This window comes from Carassius auratus, unplaced genomic scaffold (assembly GCF_003368295.1).
Source record: "Carassius auratus strain Wakin unplaced genomic scaffold, ASM336829v1 scaf_tig00216014, whole genome shotgun sequence".
Lineage (NCBI taxonomy): Eukaryota > Metazoa > Chordata > Actinopteri > Cypriniformes > Cyprinidae > Carassius > Carassius auratus.
Window position 1 is genome coordinate 100 of NW_020528362.1, and position 23,480 is coordinate 23,579.

Consider the following 23,480-nt stretch of genomic DNA (forward strand, 5'->3'; position numbering starts at 1 on the left):
TAAAAATGGCGCCCCATATTTAATTGCTAAGGTGTTGGTAGATGGTTGAATTGTGAAACTTGTACACCAATGGAAAAACAAATATATAAATACGCCAAAATCTCTTTACATGGAACTTGACGGAATTATTTATTCACCTTTTAGAATAAATAGATTGATGTATTGGACTTGGAACTCTGTTAATTCTGCTTTTAAATCTGTGACCTAATTTTTAGATTTCTTCAAAGATGTCCTACCCAACAACTCTGTTTGAAATTGGTGGTGGAGGAGGGTCGGCGTTTTCATTTACCGGTCAGAACAATGGTGCAAGTTTAGAGAAGATTGGTGTCTGGGTGGAAGACTGGCAGGTGAAGGCTGTCAAGGCTTGGCTTTCAGATGGCAGAAGTGATACCTTTGGCAAACCAGCCGGATCGTATCAGGAGTATACATTCCAGCCTGGTGAGTGTTTCACCTCACTGTCCCTCTGGGGGAATGGAGCAGGAACACGTCTTGGAGCCATCAAATTCAAGACCAACCATGGTGGAGATTTTTTTGCAAAGATGACGAGCTGGGGTTTAAAAACCGAATATCCCATTGATATTGGCTCTGGTTATTGTTTGGGAGTTGTAGGAAGAGCTGGTGCAGATGTTGACTGCATGGGATTCATGTTTCTCAATTCAGTTCAGTCAACAGTTCTCACCAATGTCAACTATCCCACAATAAACCAACTGATACCACAGGTGACCGTGGAAGAGCTCAAATCAGTTGCTTTCACAAATGACTCCTCTGAAAAACAACAGCAAAAGGTCGAAACCTCAAAGAAAATGATCAAAACATCTTCATGGTCGATGACTAACAGCTTTACAGCAACATTTAGTGTGGGAGTGAAGGCAGGGATTCCAGAGGTTGTAGAAGTTTCTACAGGATTCAGTTTCACCGTTGGAACGGAAAGCACTTACAGCCATGAGTACACTGATGAGAGAACCGAAACTCTGACTACCACTGTAGATGTGCCACCAAGAAAGAAGATTGATGTTGACATCACCATTGGAAGAGCCGCATTTGACCTGCCTTACACTGGCACAGTGATCATCAATTGCAAGAACGGCAGTGTGTTACAGTATGAAACCAAGGGTCAATACAATGGTGTCACTTACACTGATATAAAAGTGAATACTAAAGAATCTGATCTGTAATGTTAAGACTGATTGATTGTTTTTGGCTGGGCTTTATCTGACTTTTACCAGCAATGTATCACTCTGTTTGCTCCGAAATACTCTGCTTTTCCAAACATTCTCTAATTCTATTACAAAATGTTTGTCACTTCATATTTGTGCATTCTCTTTAAAGTCAATCTCTAATACCAGATTTGTACTTTTATACAAGAGCACTTAATAAAAGCATTTAATGATCCCGGTGTATAGACCGTTTTGTCTATTTAAAGTTGTTCGGACATATTTGGTTTAGAAGCCCTGCTGAGAATCTTTTAACGAAGCAGGTTGTTGAAAGTAAGCCTCTGGAAATATGCAAAATACGACAATGACCAAGAAGGCTAAGTGTTCCACAAGAGTACTGTACCATTTATTTAAATGACTGAATAACCATTTAAACTAAAATACAGGGTAATTTATTAAACCGCAAATATTTTGATGCATAGTTGTATGCTGTATATTGTGTGCCAAAATGTTATAACACTTATGCAAAAAAAAGTTTGAAGCAGGATGGGGTAAGAATCACAAGTTATAGATAAATGGAAGTAAAAATGCAACCTGGGTAGGGTTGCCTCCAATCCCTTTTAAAATATGGAATTGTCCCATGTTTAACCCAAAAAATGTCAAGGCCATAAAGATACCTCAAATTAACTTTTCCATTTTCAGTATCAGGATGTACAGCACTCAACACTTCATCTGGGCTTCTTTTGCCTGAATTACTGTAGCAATATGGCGTGGCATGGAGTCTATCAGTCTGTGGCACTGCTCAGGTGTTATGAGAGCCTAGGTTGCTCTGATAGTGGCCTTCAGCTCTTCTGCATTGTTGGGTCTGGGATCTTCCTCTGCACAATACCCCATGGCTTTTATATGGGGTTAAGGTCAGGCGAGTTTGCTGGCCAATTAAGAACCGGGATACCATGCATGGTCCTTAAACCAGGTACTGATAGCTTTGCCAGCTGTTGGAAAATTAAATGCATCTCCATAAAGTTGGTCAGCAGCAGGAAGCATGAAGTGCTTTAAAACTTTCTGGTATATAGCTGTGTTGACCTTGGCCCTCAGAAAAAACAGTGGACCAACACCAGCAGATGACCTGACACCCCAACAGGGGTTTTCAACTCCTGTATTCACCCCCCCCCCCCCCCCCCCACCGCATCCATATTTTGCATTCAGATAAGAAGCTCGTTAGAAGAAAGCAATGTGAATGAACTGTGTTTCCCTTTTGAATGGTCCCTACAGTGTTCACTACTCCCTATGCCCTGACCAGGGGAAATCCACTAAAGTTTTCTTCTCTTTGGAACATTAATTCATGGATTTGCGCTGCTGCCTGCAGCATATTCACACACACATATGAAACTTACTAGAGAAGTATGACATAATATACCATTGTAAATAAAGACAATTTAAATTCTCGTCTTGCACACTTTAATGCCCTTTGAATTGAATACATTCTCACATCAAACTGGAATCGTGGTGAAAATTTGGTGATGTCCACTTCGCAAGGCAATTATGGACAAATAGAACAAATGTCTGAAGTGATAGGAGGGGACAGGAGTTGAAAACCGCTGCTCTATAGCACTAATGGCATAAACTGGTACCCCAGTTCAAATTAAGTGGTAAACTTAAATCAAAATATGATTTCAACTGTTATAATAGTGATTTTAGAATGTCTAAAGATAAATACAAAAGCAGAAGCTAATAGTGAATAGAATGGGCCAGTCTCCATTGGATTTTGAGCTTAAGGCATGTAACCTTGGAAACAGAGTGAACAGATGTACCGAATGAAGTTGTTCACTTAGAATTTTGACACTACAAAATATTGTGCATATTAATCATAATAATGTTACGGTGTGGTGATTCTGGTGTGTTTTGAATCAAATATTGTATCAAGTGGCTACTTAGAACAGTTTTGTATTGTCAGTAATAAAATTAATTATACAAAGTTCACATTATCAATCAATTGGAACAATAAGACTTCAAATAAAACCATTATTGTAAATCCAACAAAGAGCATTTACAATATTAAATAGAGATTTATCTGCTATTATAAACTTCAGTCTACACATGGGGCTCATGTAATGCTTTTATTAAATGTAAGAGTAAACACATTTGAAATTCTCATGTAAAGAAGTACATCAAATTATTAGAGATTTTAGTGGATATTGATGAAGGGCTTACACAAAGTATGATTCTATATGTATATTCTGTAAAAGAATCAGAAAATATTATTCAGACAAAACAATGGAGAATATGTGTTCCCCCTGTTTAAAATCATTGAGCAACGTGTCTTTTGGACCAGAGGAAAAAAGCCTCCAACAAGATAATTAAATGTAGAACAACTGATACATTGCTGGTAAAATTAGATAATGACCAGCCAAAAACAACCTGTCTTGACACAGATCACAGATCAGATTCTTGAATATCCATTTTGATATCGGTGTAAGTGATGCCTCTGTATTGACCCTGGGTTTCATACTGTAACACACTGCCGTTCTTGCAAGTGATGATCACTGTGCCAGTGTATGGCAGGTCAAACGTGGCTCTGCCGATGGTGATGTCAACATCAATCTTCTTTTTAGGTGGCACATTTATAGTGTTAGATAGCGTTTCGGTTCTCTCATCGGTCTGCTCCAGCCTATAGGTGCTTTCTGTTCCAATGGTGAAACTGAATCCTGTAGAAACTTCTACAACATCTGGAATCCCTGCCTTCACTTCCACACTAAATGTTGCTGTAAAGCTGTTAGTCATCGACCATGAAGATGTTTTGGTCACTTTCTTCGAGGTTTCAATTTTTTGTGGTTGTTCGGCAGAAGAGCCATTTCTGTAAGTGACAGATTTGATCTCTTCCACGGTCACCTGTGGTATCAGTTGGTTTATTGTGGGATAGTTGACATTGGTGAGAACTGTTGATTGAACTGCATTGAGAAACATGAATCCCATGCAGTCAATATCTGCACCAGATCTTCCTACAACTCCCAAACAATAACCAGAGCCGACATCTATGGGATATTCGGTTTTTAAACCCCAGCTCGTCATTGATGCAAAAAAGTTTCCACCATGGTTGGTCTTGAATTTGATGGCTCCAAGACGTGTTCCTGCTCCGTTCCCCCAGAGGGACAGTGAGGTGAAACACTCACCAGGCTGGAACGTGTACTCCTGATACGGTCCAGATGGATATCCAAAGCTATCACTTCTGCCATCTGAAAGCCAAACTTTCACAGCCTTCACCTGAGATCCTCCCACCCAGACCCCGATCTTCTCTAAACTGGCACCATTGTTCTCACCCGTAAATGAAAATGAAGAACCTCCTCCACCACCAATTATCTCTAGAGTTGATGGGTAGGACATCTTTGAAGTAAATAGATCTGAAAGTTACATCACAGATGAATATTATCATTGGCAGTCAAAAATATTTTATATTACTAGTACATGTCCCTTGAGTATTATTATTTAAAATCAATAAGTATTTCCCGCAGTTGTTTTGAGGTCATTTAGAATATATTTTTCCTTCATATATTAAATAAAGCATAACTATAGAAGTGCTTCCCACACCTGTTTCTAGAGGCTTACCGGCAGTACACACTTTTTGATTTCTTTCTTATATATTTCTTAATTACTTTTGTAACGCGTTACTTCTGAGAAGTACATAAAGCCCATTTATAAGAAGTACATAAAAAGTAAACTAAAAACATACTTTCCTATTTTTAGTTTAAAAGAAGTTTACTAATAGCACACTTGAATAAGCTTCTTTTTTGTGAGGGAGTGTCCATCATACTGGGAGTCAAATGCTCTCATGCACTCAAATTCATTTGAACTAAAAAAGACAATTTGATCAATTAAATAAATGACAAGCAATAGCACAAACAAAAAACATAACAAGTTACAAATTAAACTAACAGCACTTTATGTTTTTCAGGTAGGTCTAACAGTAATGTTTCAGTACAGAATTACTAAACCGAATAATCTATTAAACTGTAAAATAACACTGGATAGTTTTCACTGTATAAATAATGTTTGGTACACACTAAAATATTTTTTTTAATCTTAAAAGATTTAAAAAATTTGAGAGACCACAAAAATGAAGACTAAAAAAATCCTAGATTTAACCGTTTTGCTCCTATAGTGTGCCTATAATACACTAAAACACAGTGTGTTGAGTTCAGTTGTGATTGTGTTCAGCTCTATCCAGACCGTCTCATCACATGGACATATGTCCACCAAACAGGAGAGTCTCTTCTTGTCATGTGTTTGCACAGGAAGTGCTGAGTCTATTACACAGTCTGTGTGTTTCACAGTGTGTCATTAATAGATCAGTATGGAGATCTGTTCACTTCTTCTAATGCTCTGTGAGTATATTTTCTCATTTATGCGCTATTTTCATAATGCTATAGTGATTCAGTGTATTGTATTTAATCATACCTATTTCACATTTTTATTATTCATGTCAATAATAATTTGTGATAGAGTATCAAATCTGTAGCTCTTGATAGACCTATCTGTATGTGAAGACGAAATACTCCGATGTGCTTCAGTTGATCTTCACTAGCAGTTAGTTCGTCTACATTTAGGCTTTACTTGTGATGTATAACTCATACACTGAGATCTTGTTCTTCTGGAAATTGATTTGTTGAATGGTATAGCAATATAATAACCATATATAGATGAGATGGCTTGTAGTCCTACAGTAACGCAGACACTGACCAGTGACGTTACTGACCACAATGATGCCACTTCCCACATGAATCACTGATGTCATGGAAAATAACATCTGCATTCAACTACGCCTTAATTTGTATCATGACTGCATTACCTAGATATTTTTGTGCATTACCTAGATATTTTTGCACTTAATGCACATGAATATTTCCTTCACACTTCCTTGCTGAGCGAACAACACAATCCAGCAGTGTTGGTCTGAAATGTCTTAAACCAGTTAATTCAGTGTAGCCTGACTGTGACTCTGTTGTTAATGTGCTGAAAATCAATGCTATAATTTCTCAAGAATGAAGTTCAGATGAATTGAGGATGTCTTTAAGATCTCTAGTTCTCCTCATCACTACAGCAGAGGTCTCAACATAAGCACAAGATCAAGATCAGTTTACTGCTTGCCAATTTCTGCTTGTCTTACAGTAATATTTACACAATTATTAGTAAATTGGTGTTCTGTTAATGAGCCTGGTTTCATTTCAGTCTTCCACCTTATAATCAGCATGAATTGTTCATATAGTGATTGAAACTATACATTTATGAATGAAAATTAATGTTGAATTTTCTATTTGTGCTTTTTTTTAGTGCTTATTTCAAACATCCACACTGGACACACTCAAGGTGATTTATATATCTCTTTAAATCTTCCTTCATAACTCAGTGTAGGAAGTGAATATAGCATATTGTGTGTTATGTGTTTGTTATGTAATTTGTTGTGTCCTAAATGATATAAATGAGCTCTGAATTAAATGACCATTTATAAGATTACTCATATTTTAATTACATCTGAGTGTTGTTTTATGTTATATTATATTAAGGGAAATCTAAGGCTGCAGTGATTATAGAGCATGATAATCATGAACCCCTCACTGTCAGATGTGAAATACAATGTATTGCACCGACACAAACTAAACACATACATGTGTAGATTATTGTGACTTATTTAGATGTTTCACCATAACTTCTGTTTGTTCTGTTCTTATAGAGGCAACTAAACCTCATCTGAGTTTTGAGAAAAAACCATCACAGATATTCAGAGGAGATACTGTCGAACTCGGATGTGAAATACGTGGGATTGATTTGACATACACATTTCAGTGTGGAGATAAACAGCACAACTCTATAAAGGATGAGTTCTTGATCACTGCAGAGCTCACACAGTCCTGCAAGTGTAAAGTCTGCAGAGGATCAGTCTGCTCTGAATGGAGTAATGCTGTGAATCTGACTGTTTCAGGTGAGTGATCATCAATGATACACGTCAGGATCTTACTCAGACAATATATTAAGATTTTTACTTTTTGTTGAAATATTAATCTCAACACAGATAAGATGAATCCGAGCCATCTTCAGTAAACAATGTATTTTTTTTATCTCCTTTCTATTCCTTACAAACTTTCGTAAACTTAAGCATCAGACTAGATCTCCAATCTGTCCCAAAATTGATCATGACCATGTGAACACTTTTTTTGTATTATTATTATTATTTTTTTTTTTTACAAATATTACAACCTGAAAGAAAATTAGAGAAGGTCTTCTTGAGCATTTAAGCATGAATTGATTATTTATTTTTTGGATCTCATGATTTCTATCCTCATGTGCCTTCATTATGAGAGTTTGTTAATAAAACTATTATGTTTTATGAACATAAAGATGAATAAAGAATTACCTGAATGTGAAGGCTAATGATGTTAAATCATCATTAATATAGATTATAGAAGTCATAAGTACTGAAAGATAATCTCTCAAGACTATTTATTAACTCAAAATTGTATCATGAAATATTTACAGATGATCCCATTGTAACTGTAAAGCCCCAGAGTTCAGTGTTCACTGGAGACACAGTTACTCTGATCTGTGATGTGGGATGGTCAACTGGACGGACAATTTACTGGTTCAAAGACTTTAAGAGAATAAAAGCTGGTTCGGCAACAGTAACACTGAGAGAAGTGAGAGTCTCTGATGGAGGAAGATATTCGTGTGCTTTACAAAATAAAACCACACAAAGCCAAGGAGTCGTGCTAACAGTAAGAGGTCAGTGCTGTTTTTACAGGACAATCTGATTTAGAGTTTACAATAATATTATGAAGATTAATGTCACCTGTTCACAATATCATGTGCTGTCAGTTAAAGTAACTTCAGTTTGTTTTGCACAGAGAGACCCAAGCCTGTAGTGCGTGTCCAGCCTGATGGACGTGTGTCCAGAGGACAGACAATCACTCTCTCGTGTGACATACAGCAGACAGACGTCATCAACTGGAGATACAGCTGGAATAAAGATGATTCAGAGATTCATGTCAGTCAGTCTCAGGAATACCGAATCAGTTCTGTTAATGAATCTCACACAGGTGATTACAGCTGTACTGGAAGAGAAACAGGAGGATCACGATACTCACACACCAGTGATAAAGTTACACTCACTGTATCAGGTGAGAATCTCATCAATCTGACAACATTCAGACACTAATCAACTTTTGCATATGTGGAAATTATTATGTGATTGATTAAATTAATTAATAATTATATGACACATTTTAAATCAAGGCTGTGTTAAACCAAGCCAACTCTAATGCCTACAAAATGGCAAAATTATAATTTACAGTTTTGCATGTAATTGTTCTTTATTTTATGCCAGCATTTCAAAAGCAAAAAAAAGAGGGTATGAGGAAAAAGTATTTCATCGATTATTTGACTGGGTTTTTTTTTTTTTCCAGGTTCTGAAGCCCCATTGCTGCTTCTCTCAGCTCTCAAACTGCTCAGTTTTCTGCTGGCAGCTTCTCTATATCTGCTAGTGTCCATCATTCTGGGAGTCAAGTGCTACAGAGCTCATGGTGAGATCTCTCTCTTTCTCCGATGTTCTTCTAACGATGGGTTTAACCTGATCTATCATTGTTAACTTCAATTAAAATGTCACTTACTCCATATGTTGTGTGTTTTACAGCTGAATCAAATGAGGTCAGTCAATATACTGTTACAGAGGAGTAAACATCTCCAGTCCTGATGAATAAAAAAACCTATGTTTTTTCTCTTTTTTAAAAATTGTTTAGTTAAATTTAGTCTATAATTTTCTGACAAAATACATGCTGTGTGTGTGTGTGTGTGTGTGTGTACTACTATGGATGTGCACTTAAATTTTTTAAATGCAGAGCTCAAATTCCAAGTAATACATGGCCACACTTCACTTCACTTCACTTTATTTCTTTCTCAAATGATCTATAAACTACTGCAGCTCCCCTTTGAGTTGTTTCTTGGCTTTTTTCTGTGTTTAAAATGCTGAGGCAAATGCATATCTTCATTACTGTTAGTCAAGCTGGTTTGAAACAGTGCACTGTAAAAAGCACTAACACCTTTTGCTGTGTTCGAAATGCCACACTATCTTACCACTCTTTCCAGTACGTATAATGGACACAGTATGCAAACTTTCTGTATGCATAAACCCGGATGAACTACTCTATTTGCCAGAATATGTTAAATGTAACTCTGTACACTGAAATCAGTGTAGAAGCTGTTTTGTTACCCACAATGCGCTCCATGTGATGTTAAATCTTCAAGTGTGTGAGTGAACTGAGTAATAATTATAAATGTTACACTTTTATATGTACATATGTGCATGCGATTGTAAACTAAAAAAAAAAATGCTGTGTATCTGAAAACAATATCAGCAGTAGCACATCAATTCTACTGTAATCTACAGTAAATATCCGATAAAGTCAAATGACGTCATCTTTATCTCTATAGCATTTTATACAGTAGGCTACAGAATGTTTCAAATATATTACAGTATTTCACAATTGCTAAAACACATTTCTTGAAACCTTCACCTATATTCTCAAAACTTTAAACAAAAAACCCAGTCTTTAAACTACATTCACAAAACCCCTGACTCTTCTGGCAAAATCAAACAGTTGCCTCAAAACCATTTGCTCTGTTCTCAAAATCAAAGAATGCTTTCAAAACATAAACACAGCCAGTCAATATATAAACACTCATCAGCATTCATTAGACACTACATAAAAAAATTGACAACACAGCGTTCCAGGGCATGTAGTTACAGATATATATATATATATATATATATATATATATATATTTTTTTTTTTTTATTGCATAGAAAATAATTTTTCCATAAATAAAAGTAAATAATTCACAACTCAGTACAGCAAATATATTGCATACTGTTAGTACTGCAAGTAATACAGTATAGAATTTTTGTATTTTCAGCATAAAAATAAAGTAAGCCCAAAGAACAAAGAGAACTCTAAATGCAAAGTGTATTACACAAAACCTTGTGCAATTGCAAAATCAAAGTCAAAATGTCAAATGTTTCCCATCCCATATATACCATGAAACACATGCATCAAATTTGTTCCACCATATTAATCGATATAGAAGCCTGAAAAGAACTAGGAAGACAAGACCAATTTTCCAAATTTGAGTTCAGGTAGGTGATCCGGATCCGCATCTGACAGCCTAGGTAAATCAAGGTTGGATAGAAAAGACGCAGAAGAGTCAGGGTCATCATCAGCAAGAAGAGTAAAAAGAGTGTAAGGCAACATTAATGTCTTTTGGGGATTCTTGATTTGATGTCAGGTTTTGTTGTACTGGAAACTGCTGAAACAGAGCTGAATAGTTCAACACCAGAATTACCATGTTTATAGCACAAGGCTTTTGAATGTTTGATTCTGATTGGTAGCGGAACTAGTGTGTTGTTTTCCAGTAAACGCACAGCTATGAAGTAGCTCCAGGTCTGTACTCTGCCAAATTATTCAAAGATTCTTACAAACTATAGTGAAGAGCAAACAAACCAAATGATGAACAATCTCCACACCTTTCCCATGGAATTAACTTTAATTGTTTGTAGAAAGTAGGCTTTCTTCTTTTGGTTCTTTCTCCCCAAGCTACAAACATACAGTATGTGCAGATCGACACACACAGCGGTTAACTTTTTCAATATTTGCAAAGAGTCTGCAACCAAAAAAACATTTCTCAGTAGCAAGACACATGACCACACACATGCCTCTTATTATTGCATAGTAATGGCTCAAGTTTCTATTTGCTGTAAAGTTATATTTTGAAATTATTGTAGCAACAGAGGTTTAGAATGAACTGTTTTGAGAAGTAGATCTGCTGACAAGACCATTTATTAAGGACAAAATCCTGATAAATATCTTGAAACTTAAACTTCTGAACAAAGACTTGAGGTTTTGTAACCGGGGTGGAAGCTGAATAATTGACTTAAATAGATGATGTTGTGAGACGTTGCACTTTTGCAGTTACGCAAACTGTGCCCACAATGATGAAATCAACCATATGAATTACTCATGCCGTCTGAAATAAGATCTGCCGTCCAGTGACTTTGAATTTACACTGTGGTTTTCAGTTATGAATCTTAGAAATGCACATCTCCAGTTCCAGTTATTGAGACATTGAATTGATTTGACAGAATGGAGATGGAGATAACTGAGCTGATTGAATATAGAATGATAGAGCTGAGCTGTTGAGGTCTGGTTTCTGATTTTTGGCTGTAAATGCATGTAACAAATCAGTTTTCTACTGTCAGCTTCTCCATATCTGCTAAACCTTACCAAAAAATAGTGTACTTCAAGTTTATTTTACTAAGTGTACTTAAAGTAAAGTTCTAGTATATTTGTATATGTGTATACTTTATGTAGGAAGTATACACATATCAGTGTTCTAGTAGTATACTTGTAAGTGTTCTCTTTCAATACTCCTTGGGACTAAATATTGGCCCACTTTCTAGTATATAAAAGTATACTTTTAAGTATAACTGTAGCAAACTTTGAGTACATTAGTAGTTTACTATGTTTGAATTTTGTATTGCAATTATACTGAAAGTGAACTTAAAGGTATACTGATAGTTTACTAATTAAGTATACTGTATAACTGTATAATTAATACAGTTTTGATGCTGTTTGATGTCAGATGATTCTGTTAGATTACATGTGATAGTATGTTGTTTCTTTTTCTTCATAATGTGTTTTTTTTAATCCTTTACAGAAGATGTGTACTAGCGCCCTCTACTGTATAACAACAAAAACACGGATTCTAAGACTTTTTGTAAGTATAAGTTAAATATATTAAATGTTATTTTAAGTATATTTCTGAGAAGTACCTAAAGCCCATTTATGAGAAGTACATAAAAAGTAAACTAAAAACATACTTTCCTATTTTAACTTTAAAAGAAGTTTACTAATAGCACACTTGAATAAACTTCTTTTTCGTAAGACAGCGTCCATCATACTGGGAGTCAAATGCTACAGAGCCTCTCTCTTTCTCAAGTGCTCTTCTACAGATGGGTTTAACCTGATCCATCATTGTTAACTTTCATTAAAATGTCACTTATTCCATAACTTTTTTTTTTCTTTTTTTTTTTTTTTTTTTACAGTTCAGACTGATGAGATCAGTGAACAAACAGATATAGAGGAGTAAAAGTCAGATTTGTTTCCAGCTGTGTTGGCAGGACTATTTCCCACACTGTAAAACCCGACAAGTTAACTCAACTCAAATCGTTTGAGTAAACTGATTGCCTTGACTGTAATACCCGACAAGTAAACTTTACTCAAACGGTTTGAGTAAACAGATATCCTTAAGTTATGTTAACTCAAACCGTTTGAGGAAACCGATTGCCTTAAACCGTTTAAGTTGAAAAAACTAACAGTTATGAGTACTCTGAACTTAATTCAGTTGAGTTCACTGAAAGAAGATATACATTGCAATTAAGTGATTAAGTGATTAATTGAGTGATAATTGAGCTTTAGTGATGAACACCTGCTGTTAACAAACAGAATCACTGAAGAAAAGAGAGAAAGGAACAACAGCTGACTTCAGACACAGCCTCACTCAAACCTGACAAGTTATGTTAACTCAAACCGTTTGAGGAAACTGATTGCCTTAAATCATTTAAGTTGAAAAAACTAACAGTTATGAGTACTCTGAACTCAATTCAGTTGAGTTCACTGAAAGATATATATTGCAATTAAGTAATTAAGTGATTAACTAAGTGCTGATTGAGAATTAGTGATGAACAGCTGCTGTTAACAAACAGAATCACTGAAGAAAAGAGAAACACAAGAACTACTACAACTGACTTCAGACACAGCCTTAGATGAAATCAACTGAAATAAAATACATGAAATCTCTGATCTGATTGAACAACCTCACAAACAGCATCTCCAGCTCCACTTATTAATAACCAGACTGACTTTATTTCTGTCAGACGTCTACAGAAGATCTTATTGAGAATGAACTAAGATGTTTAGATGTTGATTTATTGTTTCATTTGAAGTAACCATGTTAGAGATCAGTGTTTGCTTTAGTTGGGCTCTTGACCCTTGATTTCTGTCTTAGTTTTTTCTCTGGCTGTTATAGCCGTGTGTTTCTAAAACACATTTGTTGTAACTCGAAAGCCCAGAAGAAATGCCATCAGGTGTTAACCTGTACCTAGGTGTAGGTTGTTATACTTTATAAAGGTGATGGTAATTATTCATTATTATTCACAGTTATTGATCCATGTGGAGTCTAATCTCTGATGTGTAATTAGTAGAAGTGGACCTAGTAAAAATGACACTAAGAGCCAGTGATTCTGTAATATTCAATTAATATTAAAATGACTTCATAAACATTTTGTACACATTCTTTTGTCTTCTATGCCAGTAACTGGTCAAATACAGACATCAATTATCAGAATATGAACCTCTACAATGGTGACAAAAAAACATGCTGCAATGCATGCTGGGTACTATTGTAGAACAAAACTCATCTATGGCTCCCAGCATGCTCTGCAGGATTTTTTTTTTTTATGGTCACCATTGTTGAGGTTCATATTCTGATTATTGATGTCTGTGTGTGACTAATTGACACCATAGAAGTCCACACTGTTTGGAAAGTCTTTGTATTAACGGATTATCACAGAACCACTGCATCTTAGGATCACTTTTACTGTAATCAATCAAATTACATAACACTTACTTCATCAGAGATTAGACTTCTTATGAATCAATAATTGGTGATTATCACCAATATAAAGTATAACAACCTACACCTAGATACAGGTTAACACCTGATGGCATTTCTTCTGGTCTTTTGAGTTACAACAAATGTGTTTTAGAAACACACGGCTATAACAGCCAGAGAAAAGACTAAGACAGAAATCAAGGGTCAAGAGCCCAACTAAAGCAAACACTGATCTCTAACATGGTTACTTCAAATGAAACAATAAATCAATATCTAAACCTTAGTTCATTCTCAATAAGATCTTCTGTAGACGTCTGACAGAAATAAAGTCAGTCTGGTTATTAATAAGTGGAGCTGGTGATGCTGTTTGTGGGGTTGTTTAATCAGTTCTTGAGAGATTTCATGTATTTTATTTCAGTTGATTTCATCTAAGGCTGTGTCTGAAGTCAGTTGTAGTAGTTCTTGTGTTTCTCTTTTCTTCAGTGATTCTGTTTGTTAACAGCAGCTGTTCATCACTAATTCTCAATCAGCACTCAGTTAATCACTTAATTACTTAAATGCAAAGTTTTAAAACTTACAGGGTTTAAATCAAGGCAATCTGTTTACTCAAACGATTTGAGTTAAGTTAACTTGTCGGGGTTTACAGTGCATGGACAACGCCCCTTCCTCCTGGTGCTTAAACCTCCCCTCCCACGAACCACATGCACTCAAACTCATTTGAACTAAAAAAGACAATTTGATCAATTAAATAAATGACAAGCAATAGCACAAACAAAAACCATTACAAGTTACAAATTAAACTAACAGTACTGTAAGTTTTTCAGATAGGTCTAAAAGTAATGTTTCAGTGCAGAATTACTAAACTGAATAATCTATTGATCTGTGAAATAACACTGGATAGTCTTTACTGTATAAATAATGTTGGGTACACACTAAAAGATTTTAAAAATTTGAGAGACCAAAAACATTAAGACCATGAAACCTAGATTTAACCGTTTTGCTCCTATAGTGTGCCTATAATGCACTAAAACACAGTGTGTTGAGTTCAGTTGTGATTGTGTCTCATCACATGGACATATGTCCACCAAACAGGAGAGTCTCTTCTTGTCATGTGTTTGCACAGGAAGTGCTGAGTCTATTACACAGTCTGTGTGTTTGACAGTGTGTCATTAATAGATCAGTATGGAGATCTGTTCACTTCTTCTAATGCTCTGTGAGTATATTTTCTCATTTATGCGCTATTTTCATAATGATATAGTGATTCAGTGTATTGTATTTAATCATACCTTTTTTTACATTTTATTATTCATGTCGATAATAATTGGTGATAGAGTATCAAATCTGTAGCTCTTGATAGACCTATCTGTATGTGAAGACGAAATACTCCGATGTGCTTCAGTTGATCTTCACTAGCAGTTAGTTCGTCTACATTTAGGCTTTACTTGTGAGGTATAACTCATACACCGAGATCTTGTTGTTCTGGAAATTGATTTGTTGAATGGTATAGCAATATAATAACCAAATATAGATGAGATGGCTTGTGGTCCTACAGTAACACATACACTGACCAGTGACGTTACTGACCACAATGATGCCACTTCCCACATGAATCACTGATGTCATGGAAAATAATATCTGCATTCAACTACGGCAACTATTTTCTTCACACTTCCTTGCTGAGCAAACAACACAATCCAGCAGTGTTGGTCTGAAATGTCTTAAACCAGTTAATTCAGTGTAGCCTGACTGTGACTCTGTTGTTAATGTGCTGTAAATCAATGCTGTATTTTCTCAAGAATGATGTTCAGATGAATTGAGGAAGTCTTTAAGATATCTAGTGCTCCTCATCACTAAAGCAGAGGTCTCAACATAAGCACAAGATCAAGATCAGTTTACTGCTTGGCAATTTCTGCTTGTCTTACAGTAATATTTATACAATTATTAGTAAATTGGTGTTCTGTTAATGAGCCTGGTTTCATTTCAGTCTTCCACCTTACAATCAGCATGAATTTTTCATATAGTGATTTAAACTATACATTTATTCATGAAAATGAATGTGGAATTTCTAACCAGATATTCATATAGTGTTTATTTGTGCTTTTTTTTTAGTGCTTATTTCAAACATCCACACTGGAAACACTCAAGGTGATTTATATATCTCTTTAAATCTTCCCACGTAACTGTGTAGGGAGTGAATATAGCATATTGTGTGTTATGTGTTTGTAATGTCATTTGTTGTGTCCTAAATGATATAAATAAGCTCTGAATGAAATTACCATTTATAATATTACTCATATTTAATATACTCATGTTTTTTTTTAATGTTATATTAAAGGGAAACCTAAGGCTGCAGTGATTTTAGAGCATGAACCCCTCACTGTCAGATGTGAAATACCAGGACCTGAAGATGACTGGACATACAGCTGGTTTATAGAGGGGTCATCTCATCCCTTCAGCTCTGACAGAGAACTGAGCATCAGAACTGGTGTATCTGACACTAGCAGTAACGTCACATGTAGAGGAGAGAGGAGAAGTGATGGACAGAAGTCAGAGATCAGTGATGCTGTTACACTGACTATATCACGTGAGTCTGATGAGCTTCACTACATTATAAGTATATGACATTTAGTAGCACAGAAGAAAAGGAGAAGGTTGAAAATAAAGTGAGTTTATTGTTCTCATCGTGCAGGGCCAGTGGCTTCATTGGCACACAGCAGTAAGTGCTTTCAATATACAGTATTTCACCATTCCTGGACAAAGACAAGAAATAAAAACGGATACATGTGTAGATTATTGTGGCTTATTTAGATGTTTCACCATAACTTCTGTTTGTCTGGTTCTTATAGAGCCACCTAAACCTCGTCTGACTGTTGAGCCTAAATCATCACAGATATTCAGAGGAGATACTGTCACTCTCGGATGTGAAATGCAGGGTTATGATTTGACATACACATTTCAGTGTGGAGATAAACAGCACAACTCTACAAAGGATGAGTTCAAGATCACTGTAGAGCTCACACAGTCCTGCAAGTGTAAAGCCTGCAGAGGATCAGTCTGCTCTGAATGGAGTAATGCTGTGACTCTGACTGTTTCAGGTGAGTGATCATCAATGATACACGTCAGGATCTTGCTCAGAAAATGTAGTAAAAATTTTACTTTTTGTTGGAATATTAATCTCAACAGATAAGATGAATCCGAGCCATCTTCAATAAACAATGTATTTTTAATCTCCTTTCTATTCCTTACAAACTTTCGTTAAATTTAAGCATCAGACTACATGTAGATCTCCAATCTGTCCAAGTATTGATCATGACCATGTGAACACTTACTTCCTGTATCTTAAAAAAGGATTTGTATTTTTATTTTATTTTTTACAAATATTACAACCTGAAAGAAAATTAGAGAAGGTCTTCTTGAGCATTTAAGCATGAATTGATTATTTATTTTTTTGGATCTCATGATTTCTATCCTCATGTACCTTCATTTTGAGTTTAATGTTCATGAAACTATTATGTTGTATGAACGTAAAGATGAATAAAGAATTACCTTAATGTGAAGGCTAATGATGTTAAATCATCATTAATATAGATTATAGAAGTCATTAGTACTGAAAGATAATCTCTCAAGACTATTTATTAACTCAAAATTGTATCATGAAATATTTACAGATCCCATTGTAACTGTAAAGCCCCAGAGTTCAGTGTTCACTGGAGACACAGTTACTCTGATCTGTGATGTGAGACGGTCAACTGCACGGAAAATATACTGGTTCAAAGACTTTAAGAGAATAAAAAATGGTTCTGAAACAGAAACTCTCTCTCTCTCTCTGAGAGAAGTGAGAGTCTCTGATGGAGGAAGATATGCGTGTACTGGAAATAGAAAGACCACACAAAGCCAAGGAGTCGTGCTAACAGTAAGAGGTCAGTGCTGTTTTTACAGGACAATCTGATTTAGAGTTTACAATAATATTATGAAGATTAATGTCCCCCAATCACAATATCATGTGCTGTCAGTTAAAGTAACTTCAGTTTGTTTTGCACAGAGAGACCCAAGCCTGTAGTGCGTGTCCAGCCTGATGGACGTGTGTCCAGAGGACAGACAGTCACTCTCTCGTGTGACATACAGCAGACAGACGTCATCAACTGGAGCTACAGCTGGAATAAAGATGATTCAGAGATTCATGTCAGTCAGTCTCAGGAATACCGAATCAGTTCTGTTAATGAATCTCACACGGGTAATTACAGCTGCACTGGAAGAGAAACAGGAGGATCACGATACTCACACACCAGTGATAAAGTTACACTCACTGTATCAGGTGAGAATCTCATCAATCTGACAACATTCAGACACTAATCAACTTTTGCATATGTGGAAATTATAATGTGATTGATTAAATTAATTAATAATTATATGACACATTTTAACTCAAGGCTGTGTTAAACCAAGCCAACTCTAATGCCTACAAAATGGCAAAATTATAATTTACAGTTTTGCATGTAATTGTTCTTTATTTTATGCCAGCATTTCAAAAGCAAAAAAAAGAGGGTATGAGGAAAAAGTATTTCATCAATTATTTGCCTGTGTGTTTTTTTTTCCAGGTTCTGAAGCCCCATTGCTGCTTCTCTCAGCTCTCAAACTGCTCAGTTTTCTGCTGGCAGCTTCTCTATATCTGCTAGTGTCCATCATTCTGGGAGTCAAGTGCTACAGAGCTCATGGTGAGATCTCTCTCTTTCTCAGATGTTCTTCTAACGATGGGTTTTACCTGATCTATCATTGTTAACTTCAATTAAAATGTCACTTACTCCATATGTTGTGTGTTTTACAGCTGAATCAAATGAGGTCAGTCAATATACTGTTACAAAGTGAACGTCTGCAATCCTGATGAAGAAAAAACAAAGTTTTTCTCTTTTCCAACATTATTTAGTTAAATTTAGCTTATAATTTTTCTGAATTAGACAAAATACATGCTCAAAATACATGCAGGTGTGTGTGTGTATGCACTACTGTGTGTGCAAGTATGGGTCACCACTTGGCCACATGCACTTCGCTTCACTTTCTTTCTCTTTCTTTCTTTCTTTCTTTCTTTCTTTCTTTCTTTCTTTCTTTCTTCCTTGCTTTCTTTCTTTCTTTCTTTCTCAGATGATCTATAAACTACTGCAGCTCCGTTTGAGTAATTTCTTGGCTTTTTCTTCTGTTTTTCAATATGCTGAGGCAAAGGTATATCTTTATGTGGCGAGTGGGGCGGGGCCGAGAGGCGTGGGAACGAGGAGTGAGGCCAGGTGTGGTGATTGGAGATGAGCTACACCTGAGCCCCACCGCTAGTATCGAGTCCCACGTAGGAGATGGAAGGATATAAAACTGGAGCGACGACCGTGAAGGACGAGAGAGGACCAGGCCTGGGACATTATTTTATGTGTTTGTTTTTTATTTGTGCGCGTCAGTCGCCGTGAGGGGCTGACGCGCTGTTTTGTTTATTTTTGAATTATTAAAATGTTTTTGATTGTGCGCCGGTTCCCGCCTCCTTCTTCCCGATGATTAGGGAGTTTTTATCGTTACACTTTATTACTGTTAGTTAGGGCTGGTTTGAATCGGTGTGTTGTAAAAAGTGCTTAACACCTTTTGCTGTGTTCGAAATGGCATACTATTATACTACTTGTACAATGTACAATTACCATGTATAATGGTTACAGTATGCAAACTTTCTGTATGCATGGCATTCCTGGATGATCTACTCTATTTGCCAGAATATGTTAAATATAACTCAAGTAAGCTGAAATCAGTACAGAAGCTGTGAAATAATATAATACCATTTAAATACTGTTGCATTATGCAATGTGTATAGTATGTGAAATGTTTGTATTCAAGGAATTGGCAGATTACCTGCTACATTTGCGGAAATCTGATCTTTGCATCTCAAGACAATGCATAGGATATTTTGTCCCACAATGCAATGCGCTCCATGTGATGTTTATAATCTTTAAGCGCATGAGTGAACTGAATTGTATATCAAGTCTCCCAGGGCAGCAATAATCTTTTGTAGATCCTTTATTAATGTAACAAATTTATGTTTTGTTGATGGCAGAGGTACAGAGAGCAATTAGCCACTATCATGATGAATAACATTTTTATGTTTTATTTTATTTTTTATTTATTTATTTAATTATATCAAGAAAGCCTTACAGTAAAAATAAAACAAAAAGGCATCAGATACAATCGAGGATAAAAACACAATAAAGTCCAGGACTTATTTCCATTGTGGTCCTCAACACATAACATCAGGACAAAACAATTGCATATTGTGTAATAATCAGTGACATAACATACTGTACAAACATTAACAACGTGCAGTTTGTGTATGAAATGATTTATAAATAAACTTGCCTTGCCTATTGGGTGGTAGTTTTTATTTTGTGTGGCAATATGAAGACCAACAGATGTGAATTTGAACTGTTATATGAGGGATGTGAAGAGGAGCTGGAGAACAGAAATGTTCCCAATGTGGAAGCAGGAGAAGATATCCTTTATAATGGCATTTAAAAAAAAATCCTGCTTATCAATTATTAATAATTACACTACAGTGAAGTTGAATGCTTGAATCTGATTGGCTGATGTACGTTCTGAGGTGTGCAAATATTTTCTGGGAAACACACGTTGAATATAGTTGCCTGCAGCTCTCCTGACCGCATTACATGTCCATATCACTTCGCATAGTAAAACTGTAATAACAGAAATTACAGGACTAACAAAAACAACAACAAGACTGACAATTTTCCGAAAGTAATTAAACATGACATTTCTGGCGTAATAACAAAGCTGTTTAGAGAAGCTCTCTCGCTCTCTCTTTCTTTCTCTGTATGTTTCTGTCTTTCTTTCTAAAGACTTAATTAATAACTGCATTAGAATGCTATCAATGACTCAAGCCTTCATTACTAGCTTTAAAATTACGTTTTGGAACCAAAAAAAGAGGCATTGGATGAGATGCGGAAGAAATAATCCTTCTCACAATAACGATTTAAGTGCAAAAACTGGACCAGCAGACATGAAAAACAACCTGCGGCAACATTGTTAAAGTAGCCCAATTTGGCAACAGGGCGTCCATCGTTTAGTTGGGAATTTCCAAGCTGCTGTCAACGTCGCCTCTACTCCAGATCTTGTTATCGATCTGCCTTTTCAAGACACCCTTTTGCAGACAAAAGAGGAATAACTGAAGCATAAACTACTTAAACTGAGTTTGTGGTTTTGTGCGGCATTTCAAAGATTGCGCCTATGAGTGGCTAACAGCTAGCACCGAGCACAAGAAGTTATTTGACCATGTTTATTTTTTATATGAGCAAAGGGACATGGAATGACAGACTCACAGACTTTATATTCAAGTGACAGGTGTGTGCTTTACTATTTGACAAGTATTGATTCATGCACATTGTTACTGAGGTGTACGTGTTGTTTGAAAATACTGTTGCATGGTGTGTGGATGTGTGTATGTCCAGCATTTGTACAGTTCTGCAGCTGTGAGCGCGTCATCATTTTAGAGTGACGTGAATGTTCATAGTGAATCGTGTATAGGTGGATCCATGATCCATGTAGGGAAATTTAATCTGAATTTAACCCACCCCCATCTAGTCTACTGTTGAAATTGTTGATCATTGTTATTTCATTGTCGTTGAGAGCCTGTGTGCAGCATAATATGCAAATGATATGCATATGGCTGTGTTAGCTATTAAAGAGATGTGTATGATAGATGTGTTAAGGAATGTAGTTTACAGTTGCTTACTGAAGACCCTGACTGAAACACAACGGTATGCTACTGCCAATGAATAACTTTTTTATGTTGTGTTGAGATGCATTTGCTTGATTTTAAATGTCGTTTCCATCAGTTGTTCCTCCTTCTTCAACCACCATGATGTGAAAATATAAACATGGCACTTTAACTTCCCTTTAAGCTTGGACAATCTTGCAACCAACGCCGCACCCATGTTCTGTGCATTTGCAATCACTGTGCAATCGCTGTATTATGACAAACCTTCCAAGTAGTCCTTAAAGGGAAAGTCTAATGCTGTTTCATTGATTCTGACTTATTTACGCGGTTAAAGAGTTGGATGCTCATGCTAAACATGGGCAAAGTTTAAAAGAACGAGTTGGACATATGATGGAGTATTTCTTTGTCAAAGATGCTCCTTCGGGGTTCGTATAAAATTCTGAAAGTTTTAGAGTATCTGACTTTAACAGTACTTAAGCATTTTATTTATACTAAATATACACACTGCCAAAAGCACCAAAAGGTGGTAATTTTACCTGACCATGGTGTTGGTGTGCTTGACTGGCCAGCAAACTCACCAGACCTGAACCCCAGAGAGAATCAATTGGGTATTGTCAAGTGGAAAATGAGAAACAAGAGACCAAAAAAAAAAAATACAGTTGAGCTGAAGGCCACTGTCAAAGAAACCTGGGTTTCCATATCACCTCAGCAGTACCACAAACCCATCACCTCCATTCCACGCCAAAATAAGGAAGTAATTAAAGCAAAAGGAGCCCCTACCAAGTATTGAGAACATGTACAGTAAATGAAGTATTCTAATTTGTTGAGATAGTAAATTGGTGGGTTTTAGTTAAATGTGAGCCAAAATCATCACAATTAAAAGAACCAAAGACTTAGGCCCAATCCCAATTCTATCCCTTAGCCCTTCCTACCCCTCTGTTTCGCGTGTTCACTTGAAGGGGTAGCTTGATTCTCTTTTGGCTGGAGGGGTAGGGGAAGGGGAAGGACCAGATAGCCCTTCAAACGAAGATTTTTCGGGACCACACTTCAAACAAAGGGGTATGAGTTGTCTCGGCAACATGGATGCTACAGCGAAGAAAAAGACACATAAATGTAAGCTTTTTAGGCATAAATAAAGATTTTAACGAAAAGTAATCAAGTGTTTTATGTTCCATTCAATTGTGAGTTCATATTAACGATCATGCTACTCAAAGTAATGTTTGCAAAAAAAACGCTAATATTTGCTAACTTCATATCATTACAGACTGCATGATAGTGCCACAGCATATGTCTGATCAGGGCCATAACTGCTGTAGACAAATCCCCCCAATAATTAGAAGTCGCTAAACCATTTTCTCAAATATTGCCTATTTGAGAGAGAGAGAGAGAAATGGAAGTTGTGTTGTATTCGCGTCTGTGCGTTTCTCTTTTTAGAGTGAGTTTACTTAAAAACAGCGATTGTATCCTCTCGTCTCTGGAAAATATAATGTAGCGATTCAGTATTTAAACTGTATTTAATAAAAGTTGTGGGGCAGCGTTGACAAGTTTATTTTCTTCTGGATGTGTGAGCTGTGCAATTTCCAATATGTGTGTCAGTAAGCAGCTCATTAGTACAGAACGATAATTAAAGGCTCTAATGACCACCAGCACACGTGTGTATTGTAAGAGACGACGAATGATGATGTGTGACGGCACAGTAGTGGTGGCCCAATCCTTAGGGCAATATTTTCTTCGCTACCCCTTGATACTCTGTTTCAAGGGACAAGGGGAAGGGGTAAGCGGAGGGGTAGGGGAAGGGGTATAAAATAGAATTGGGATTGGGCCTTAAACTACTTCAGTCTGTGTGCATTGAATTTATT

The 23,480-nt window shown here is 36.2% G+C and overlaps 4 protein-coding genes across 4 annotated transcripts; 3 read left to right on the top strand and 1 right to left on the bottom strand.

The window, feature by feature from the left end:
• The first annotated feature begins 216 nt into the window (after window positions 1-216).
• Window positions 217-1,392, top strand: LOC113096698 (aerolysin-like protein). The gene has a single exon (XM_026262111.1). It carries the CDS (start codon window positions 228-230, stop codon window positions 1,173-1,175), a length of 948 nt encoding a protein of 315 aa, XP_026117896.1. The 5' UTR covers window positions 217-227; the 3' UTR covers window positions 1,176-1,392.
• A 2,195-nt stretch (window positions 1,393-3,587) lies between these two features.
• LOC113096693 (aerolysin-like protein) lies at window positions 3,588-4,544 on the bottom strand. The gene has a single exon (XM_026262104.1). It carries the CDS (start codon window positions 4,533-4,535, stop codon window positions 3,588-3,590), a length of 948 nt encoding a protein of 315 aa, XP_026117889.1. The 5' UTR covers window positions 4,536-4,544.
• A 917-nt stretch (window positions 4,545-5,461) lies between these two features.
• On the top strand, window positions 5,462-9,552 carry LOC113096700 (low affinity immunoglobulin gamma Fc region receptor II-like). The gene is made up of 7 exons (XM_026262114.1): window positions 5,462-5,533; window positions 6,480-6,515; window positions 6,880-7,128; window positions 7,683-7,925; window positions 8,048-8,320; window positions 8,606-8,722; window positions 8,833-9,552. The coding sequence occupies exons 1-7, from the start codon at window positions 5,503-5,505 to the stop codon at window positions 8,874-8,876; spliced, it is 993 nt and encodes a 330-aa protein (XP_026117899.1). The 5' UTR covers window positions 5,462-5,502; the 3' UTR covers window positions 8,877-9,552.
• Window positions 9,553-14,837: 5,285 nt separating this feature from the next.
• On the top strand, window positions 14,838-19,122 carry LOC113096699 (Fc receptor-like protein 5). Its single transcript, XM_026262113.1, has 9 exons — window positions 14,838-15,078; window positions 15,975-16,010; window positions 16,201-16,449; window positions 16,555-16,581; window positions 16,712-16,960; window positions 17,534-17,785; window positions 17,908-18,180; window positions 18,464-18,580; window positions 18,691-19,122. Exons 1-9 carry the CDS (start codon window positions 15,048-15,050, stop codon window positions 18,729-18,731), a joined length of 1,275 nt encoding a protein of 424 aa, XP_026117898.1. The 5' UTR covers window positions 14,838-15,047; the 3' UTR covers window positions 18,732-19,122.
• The last annotated feature ends 4,358 nt before the right edge of the window (window positions 19,123-23,480 follow it).

Coding starts and splice junctions, on each gene's coding strand:
- LOC113096698 (XM_026262111.1), top strand. CDS start 228: ATGTCCTACCCAACAACTCTGTTTGAAATTGGTGGTGGAGGAGGGTCG.
- LOC113096693 (XM_026262104.1), bottom strand. CDS start 4,535: ATGTCCTACCCATCAACTCTAGAGATAATTGGTGGTGGAGGAGGTTCT.
- LOC113096700 (XM_026262114.1), top strand. CDS start 5,503: ATGGAGATCTGTTCACTTCTTCTAATGCTCT. Junction 6,516..6,879: donor CCACACTGGACACACTCAAG/GTGATTTATATA, acceptor CTGTTCTTATAG/AGGCAACTAAACCTCATCTG. Junction 8,723..8,832: donor CAAGTGCTACAGAGCTCATG/GTGAGATCTCTC, acceptor TGTGTTTTACAG/CTGAATCAAATGAGGTCAGT.
- LOC113096699 (XM_026262113.1), top strand. CDS start 15,048: ATGGAGATCTGTTCACTTCTTCTAATGCTCT. Junction 16,961..17,533: donor TGTGACTCTGACTGTTTCAG/GTGAGTGATCAT, acceptor AAATATTTACAG/ATCCCATTGTAACTGTAAAG. Junction 18,581..18,690: donor CAAGTGCTACAGAGCTCATG/GTGAGATCTCTC, acceptor TGTGTTTTACAG/CTGAATCAAATGAGGTCAGT.